The sequence below is a fragment of the Grosmannia clavigera genome, assembly GCF_000143105.1.
Source record: "Grosmannia clavigera kw1407 unplaced genomic scaffold GCSC_144, whole genome shotgun sequence".
Taxonomy (NCBI): domain Eukaryota; kingdom Fungi; phylum Ascomycota; class Sordariomycetes; order Ophiostomatales; family Ophiostomataceae; genus Leptographium; species Leptographium clavigerum.
The window spans coordinates 2,200,229-2,208,519 of record NW_014040797.1 but is presented as its reverse complement, the minus strand read 5'-3'; the positions used below and the strand labels follow the sequence as shown (position 1 = coordinate 2,208,519).

The window sequence follows — 8,291 nt, the reverse complement described above, 5'->3', positions numbered from 1 at the left end:
CGCGCAAAAGTATGGCAACAGGACAGGAATGGCACATCCGACCGCATCATGTTGTTTACCGATGCTAGTTCGAAAAAGGATAAAAAGTGCCGTGGGCAAAGGGAGGAGCCAGTTTGGTACGATTTCTTGTACGGGGTACCCATTAGGGATACGCGTATCGTATGGAAGAAGACCTTCACTGTTCGGAACACATTCTCATCTCGTGGAAACATGTACGGAGTCCTCGTCTCGTTGGTATAAATAGATTGGGCATCCAAAACGGCACCGGTGGACACCAAAATGAAGAAGTCAGGACCACCAGAGTTCCACACTCGTGTCTTACTAACTCGTACAAAGTCAGTGGGCGACGACAATCCACTGTCCTGTCCGTGGGAATGCCGGGTAGGGCGGCGACTTGATGTCGGGTCTGGGTTTAGTTCTCCCTCAAGCCATGCCCAAAAGAGGGGCCAAGCAATATATGCACTGCAGGAGCATTGTGTACGAGCACTCCGTACACCGTCATTATTCATATGGATGTTGTCTCTGACAAGCTGGATCTGCAGTGTGGAGCCAGGCACCGGTCAAGGACCAAACAGGTCGGGGGCTTAACGGCGGATTAAGATTGGTTTCCCAGCAATACTCCGTATTGCCTATCACTGGAAGGCTGTATAGTGTAACGGGTGCAACACATCTATTATAGTCTGTTATTTCTCGTCTTGGTTATCTCGTATCTCACGTATGTACTCGTACGGAGTAGCTTACACCCGCCATCCAAAGAGCACCAGCAATCCCGGAAATATCAGAGACAGGAGACGGCAGATCGGCGTTCCCTTTGCACAAGTTCACAGCGTGGCATTGTGTACGAGTACGAGCACGAAAGGGTGGGTGGCTGCAAGGTATCTTACCAGAACAGGTAATCAATCCGCCAGGATAAGCAGACGTGGAAAGGCCACCGGTCAGAGGTCCAGGCCTTGAAATGCAACCATCGAGGGTGCTGAAAAGCAAGTATTCGAACCAGGATCCACGGAGCAGGCAGCTGCTGTCGGCTGTGAGATGTCGAAGCGTCGATTGGCCAGGCATTCCTTGTAGCGCCAAATCTTATCTGAGCGCATGCATGGGAGGCTCCAAGGCCTGTGACCATCGAAGTAGTCGACTGATCGGAGAATGAGTTTCCTTTCCCCACTCTATCATCTGCGTTTGATGTCCGATAGGTGGCAGAACAGCCAGCCCCTATCTATAGCATTGCGTCGTTCCCTTGTATACATGTGTGTACTCCGTACGAGTAGTGTGGCTGCACGACGCAGAGCCGGATAAGAAGACAGAGAAGACCATAGACTCATCGTAGAGAACAACGGCGATTCCGGCAAAGTTGGCTAGCGATCGGTGCGATCAAAAGTAGGTATACGACGTACATAGCAGCTAAGAACCCGGTTGGTGTCGTGCCATGCCGCAGACGGAACGGCTGCCACACCTTTACGACAGCCTACATAGTACATTGTAATAGAGCGTATCATGTTGCATTCGCGAGATCGGAGAAGCGATTGTGTCGCAAGGCCTGGACGGTCCAAGACTCTGATGACGAATCACGTCGTAGTGCAGACAACGTGGTCGTAGCCGTACTTTTGTGTGTGCAGAGGCCACCGATGTGGCTGGCCAGCCATCTCATGCTTGAGGGACTTCTATGTAGTTGACTTCCCTCTCAGGTTCAGGGCCACTGCAAACATGTGACAAATCAAAACACACTATCTCCGATAACGCGATGCAATTGCGAGCACAGCGAGAAGACTGCTAATATTAAAGAGAATTAAATAACTATCAGCCCCCCACGAATGCCCCCCACTGGCTCAGAAGATATGAGGGGGGGAGGGGGGGGGAAGGTGGGGTTGGAGGGGCAATCCAAGGTAAGATACCCTAAATCGGAATATTTATAGATATAATAGATACATATGTACATAGGAGAGCCCGGATATATAGGATCCGATCTATTCTACGAATAAAAAGGGAGAAGTTTGGGACTGCGACCGGCAGGACCAAGACCTGCCTAAGTACACCACCATCTTCACAGAGCCAGAACAAAAGACGGTGAGAACAGGAGGAAAGCCTAAGGAGCGGAGACGGGAAAGTGTGGGGGTTCCGTTTGTAAGAGTGCTGTGTACAAGTAGTGTGTGTGGTGTCTGGCAACCGTCCGGGTCTTTATAGTTGGTAATATGTGAAGATGGAATGGGTGAGAGGACGGCACAGCTGCATATAGGCTAGTCGAAACATGATATGTCATATTTCCGCGCACTCGCTACCTGCCTCCCACGCGGGCAAGGGCAGTTGATCAGCGGGCGATCTGCGCCGGCTTCGTACTTTGGGGATGAGCTCTATTACATAGTAAGATACCAAGCGGCTCATCCTCGGGGCTCCAAAGCAGACGCATTGGTATTATCTCACCCACCAATGGGTGGCAGCCGACGCTCAGTTGTTTTGGCTGCAAGCCGGACAGCAGGTCTCGCTGGTTCAATACATGATCGCCGGAACGAAGGGAGCAGAGTCAGCGACAGCTCCGCTCGCAGAGCCGTGCCAATGAGCATTGGCTTGCGGCTGGACAAGGAGCAGGCTCGACAGGGTATGTAAGGTATTTTATGTACTCGTATTGCGTACATGTTGGGACACGGAGCAGATGCATACAGTATCTCTCCTGGCCATTGCTGGCCTGCTCGGTGACAACCGGTCTAGGCTAGCCGCCTGCCAGCCTGAGACTGCCTGATAGGTATCTTACTCGTTGATGGAGCCTCGCGGGTTGGCACGCCAGACTGACGCCCGAAGACATACTCGTACTCGAGCACTCGTCCGTCTGTTCTGTCCACGATCAGTCACTTGTTGTCTGCATGTCTCGGGCGCAGCGCCGGCCAATCGCCGCCCGGGTATCTGGGGCCTTAATCTTGGTACGTGCATATGTTTTACATATTGGTCCTCTTGCATTCCCGGAAACGGAAGCGAGTGGCATGGTGCGAGCTCAACAAAATGTAGACCGTGTCAAGTGCTGTGAAAAAAAAATTCAAAAACTGGACTAATCAAGCCGCGCCTTTTCAGACGGGAGATGTCGGATCCGCTAGGACCAGCTAGAACAGTCCATGCCGAGTACATACTTTTGCGGACAGCTCAGCACCCGCAAGATCCCTCGTACCCATACTTCTGCCCCGTACTCGGAAAGGTCAGCCGACGCAGTAGCTGCCACGCGGCCAGGGCCTTTGTGCTGCCAGGGCGTTATATGTACGTAAGTACTAAAATACTATGTATGTAGGGCGTGTCACCGCTAGGGCCGGAGGCCGTACTATGTATTAGGCGCCGTCTCGCCTACTGCATTGGCATTGGCTCCCTGTTATTATAGCAGGCAAGACGCTTGTCTTCGGTTCACGGCAGAAAGCAGAAATCTCGTCTGGTCATGTGCCTCCACCTCGAAATTGGCGGATGTGTACGGAGTACGAGTGAGACGTTTTTTCCGGTCTTTTTCTCGCCTCTGCCTCGGTCTCTGCTTTCCTGTCACCTCTCCAACACTCAGCACACATCACCTTCTCCTCCTCTCCTCGTCTATCACGCCGACAGCCCGGTCGACACCCTTTCTTTGCTGCAGCCAATCGCCTCTCACAGCATCAGCCTGCCCTGCAGCTCGACACAGCAGCTCGTCCTCTGTAAGCACCCTCTACGCGAATTCACTGCTCAGTCTGCCCCTACAACTGGCCTTTTTTTCTGTCTCGACTCCACCTCCATCACCTCTCCTCCACTATCACGCTTTATTCCCCCTGTACGCCCACTTCTCATCGCATTCGTCGCGAGCATTACTCCGTTGGTAGGTGGACATCCATCTCTCCAACGGTCACTGGCTTTGTGTTCGGTCGCCGGTCGACTCGATTTTCCATTTGATTTTCCGGTTTTGTCTTGCTGCGTCTGGCTACGGCCCGTTTATCCTTCGTTGCTATGGAATAATAATCCATGTCTCTTTGCCGCTTCCCCTCCATCTTTATACCTTGTGCTTTAGCCCTAGCTCTGGCTCTGGAACACACCTTCCTCGGTCGCTAAATTCACACCCCTCCCCAGTCATCTCTCTCTACAGGGCCACACCCTCCTGCTCACACGCTGGCCAAAAGCCGGAAAGAGAACAGGGGTATACCTCCCCGGCCGGAACTAGAATTGTGGGTTCTGGCAGAATTCTCATTGCTCTTCAACCCATTCCAGTGGCGTCCTTCCAGACTCCCCCATTGCCACCTGTACCCACACCACTCTTTCTCTTCCCTACGACCACTCCCACACCTGAGTCCGATGAGCCGGTATCTTACATTCAACCGTCTTCTTCTCGAACACATCCTCCCTCTGCTCTCCGCCGAGAGCTTGAATAATCGACCATCGCTGTTTTCTCGCCCCGTGTCTTCCGTCTCCTCCTAATTCTATTATCTCCCTCGTTCGTCTTTCCTCTACTAGGCTGTCACTCTGCTCTGCATCACAGTCCCTGTTCCCTCCACTTGTCTCTCTTGTACGAGTACGCCATACTCGAGATCCCACCATTCGCGCTCTATCCACTTTCTTGCAGCATCGTGCTCCGTCAAATCCACTGGCTTTCCTCTCTCCGCCCCGTCTTATCTGACAATCGCTCCTCAACGCCGGCCATTAGCGACTGCTGATTTATCACTGACTCTTGCCAAATCAGCTACGCAGCTTCGTGCAGCCTTGTATTTGATCATCTTGTCATCCGCCTGACGTAGTGCCTCGTCTCCTAATACGCTCTTAATACACGAGGTGCTATTCCCGCTTATGCCGACAAGACTTATCGCGATTCACCACTCTTCATCACTTCAAAAGCGTCAGCATTACCCCGAAACGAAAAGCGTATGTTCGATAAAGCCAAAACCGTTCCAGGCAAAAAAAAAAGAGCTGTGGAAAACAAATAGCACACCCCCTTCTCCCCCTTCTCCACTCTATCTGGCGAAGTTCAATTTACCAACCTCACAAATCCGGCTAAGAAAAAGAAAAACTTCGGTGTACTCCGGCATCCACTCCCCAATATTTGCGCCTCGTCTCAAATATCGTCGCAGCCCCCTTGCTCTCCAGGATACCTCACCTAGTTGCTTGGATAATTTTTAATCACCCGTTTACTTCACGTCATTGCCTATGAAGGGGTATCAGAGCCAAAGTCTTTAGACTTGCTGGAGCTGAACAGAAGGAGGAATACGAAGCAAGCACTGCGCTTTTTTGAGGCTGTTCAAATTCCAACTCACCTCCAGAATGGCCGTGGTGATCGCTTCCGATGAGTCAACGCATTTTGCGCCAAGCTTGCGCCGGTCACACTCTCAGCCGAAGTTTGGTTCGAAGCAGTCCGGCTTTCACCAGTCATCGTCCACCTCTCGCATAAGCGACCTTTATCAACAATCAACCTATCAACAGCAGCCAGTACGTCGCGTGTTCTCTGGCTCCCCCGACCTCACAGCACCACCGTCTCCGCATGTTTCTTCCGTTTCGGACGGATCCTTCACGGTGCCATCACCCGCGAAATCCGCATTGGCACCTAGCCTGCGCCTGCCTGAACGTCTTGACCGGTCCGGCTTCGGTACCTCGCCGAGCGGCATCGAGGAAAGTGCAGTTCTTGGTTACGCGCACTACGACGGTGTGTCTTACTTTAATCCAGCTCAAGACCTTGCCTCTGCACACGAAATAGAGGACCTTTACGCGGCTTCGCCAAACGACAACAACACAGTTTCCACTGGGCCATCAAGAACAAATTCTTCCGATTTTGATTTTTTTGATCATATTGCTGAGGACGACACGGCTGTACGAGCACAACCGTCGCGCCATGTCGACTACCTCTCTCACAATTGGAGGGAGGAGGACATTTGGGAGTCGTGGAAGTACATAGTCTCCCGGAGAGGAGACTACAGCAACTCTGCGCGGCTGGAAAATGCATCTTGGAGAACATGGATGAAGTCCAAGAACAAGTTGAAAACGATAAGTCCCGAGACGTTGAACTGGTAAGACTTTTCGGGGTCGCAATTGCGCAGCTTCTATATCAGGTGTCCACGGCTCTCTAACATCCAACAGGCTGAAGGATTGCGATGTCACATGGCTCTACGGTCCATTGCAGACAGGCCACCAAAACATTGCGTCCCAACAGGCCGAGGACAGCGTTGAGCTGACAAAGTCCAACTCATTTCTCGTCAACAGCAAAAAACCTATTCTGAAGAAGCGAAGCATGTCGGAGCTCATGCTTCAGCGATCTTTGTCTGCGTCGTCTCTGGTGAAGCAAGCCGCAGCGGCGGTACAAGCCCAGCAGAAAGACAAGGCGATCAGGAGAATAACCCGCCCGCGTTTGGAACGCGCAACTACCGATTACATCACATTTCCATTTTCGTCTCGTCGCCATAGTCCAGGCACGTCCAGCTTGCTGCTGTCGATTTCGTCGTCGGGCGTTGTGTCGCCCTCTTCCGAACGGCGGCACATCCATTTCAATGAGCAGGTAGAGCAGTGCATCGTCGTTGAGGTTAAGGGAGACGACGACGACGACGAATCCGCTGTGCCCCGCTATGAAAGTGACAGCAGCGACTCAGATGATGGTGCCATCATGATGAAGCGCACCGCACTGAAGCGGCGAGCGGCGCCACGTCACCGCCAGAGTCATCCAATCCACACGGAAAGCAAGACTATTGCGATGCTTCCCTCTACGAAGCTCAAGGCTCAAGAGGACGACCCTGATATTCTAGAAGGATCAGCAATGAAGCATAGCTACCGCAGTCCTATCATGTCGCCATCTTCTTCGCAGGAGACCCTCCGGCCGTCAAAGCCGTCGAGCCGGATGTTTTTTGGCTCCATCGACGAATACGATGCCGTCGACAGGATTGTCGATATCGACAACAAGGCCGACAGCGAGATCCTGCAGGTACAGAAGGACGAGGACGAGGACGAGGACGACAGCGAAGATGAAGGGCTGGGTATGTCTATGGCAAACTCGCGGAAGCGAACTAGCGGGTTTTTGTCAACATCAGCATCAACATCAAAACTGAGTGCTGTTGGCAGCGGACCATCGACGTCTTTTTCCAGCAGCAGCGGTGGGGGTCTGAAGCGAACAACATCAACCAGCAGCCTGTTTGCAGAGCCGGCTGGGATGCGACGAACGGCCTCTGGCATGTTCATGCCTTACGAAGAAGGTGAGACTGCCATTGGCAGAGATGGAGGGGTGATTGGTCGCGTCATTGATACGGTCAACACAGCCCGCGACATAATTCATGTCATCATGAACGTTGGCTGGAAGGGATGACGCCTTGATTTTCCTGGTTTTTTGTTTGCCCTTCGGGCCATGCTGATTTGTTGTCTTTTGATGTTATAGGAGGAAGTTCGAGGCTGTTGTCATCTATCCAGCGCCATCATCAGATCCGTTGATGATATGGCTTTACTGCTCTGTGGGTAATGGGCGGTTGCTTGTTCTCTTTGTGTCGAATATCAAGTCTCTTCTGTGTACGTTGAAGCATGAGGCGACGACGATCTATCGAGGAACGAAGTGGAAAGGGAGCTTGAGAGAGCTCTTGCATCGTTCCACCTCTGAAGATGGCTTATGTCAAGAGGGTGAAACTGGCTAAACACTATTTGGAGAGCTCGACTATCAGACGATTCCATTCGAAACTTTGCGAAGAGGACGCCTCGCCGAAGAGCTGAGGGCAAAAGATTGTGCTCTCTCACAACTATATACTAGACGACGCACGACACCTGCATTTTCAATCGGCGTTTATTTGGACATAAAAGGGGCATACGGGGGTAACGGACGTAATTCTAGGGGAGGGGCTTAAGGAATCAAGGGGTTCAATGTTCAAAGGGGAGCACTGGGCTTTTTTTTTATTGAAGGGACTTCGAACAGGCAAGCGACAGCATTGTGGCTCGGCAGGCGGATGACTGGCATCCAGCACAGGCATTCTGGCTCTGATCCGCTGGTCTCGTTCTTGAATTTTCTCTTTTTCTTCATCTTCGCAAGCGCTTCTATTTCGTTTTCTTCTTTGGTTTCAGGGGGGTAATGGATGGAAAGTTGTGAGGGAAGTCTATGAAAGATATACATACACACTGGTCGGGAAGCTCGGATAAGGAAGTCTTCTGGGAAATGTAACCAATAGTGGCCTCAGCAAAGCGGCTGCCAGGCCGCAGCGTGTGGATTGCATCGATATGCTTGAAAGCGATAATCGTATATATTCTGAGGCGAGGTGTGATTCGGGACGGGTCATGATTGTCCGGTATCTAATATGTAGGTTGCTATCTTAAGATAGCGCGAATGAACACGGCAAGAGGTCCTTACG

The 8,291-nt window shown here is 51.9% G+C and overlaps 1 protein-coding gene across 1 annotated transcript; it reads left to right on the top strand.

The window, feature by feature from the left end:
* Positions 1-5,244: 5,244 nt before the first annotated feature.
* On the top strand, positions 5,245-7,267 carry CMQ_2953 (protein phosphatase type 1 complex subunit hex2; the record flags this gene model as incomplete). The annotated part of the gene is made up of 2 exons (XM_014317031.1): positions 5,245-5,984; positions 6,055-7,267. The coding sequence occupies 2 exons, from the start codon at positions 5,245-5,247 to the stop codon at positions 7,265-7,267; spliced, it is 1,953 nt and encodes a 650-aa protein (XP_014172506.1).
* Between the last annotated feature and the right edge of the window lie 1,024 nt (positions 7,268-8,291).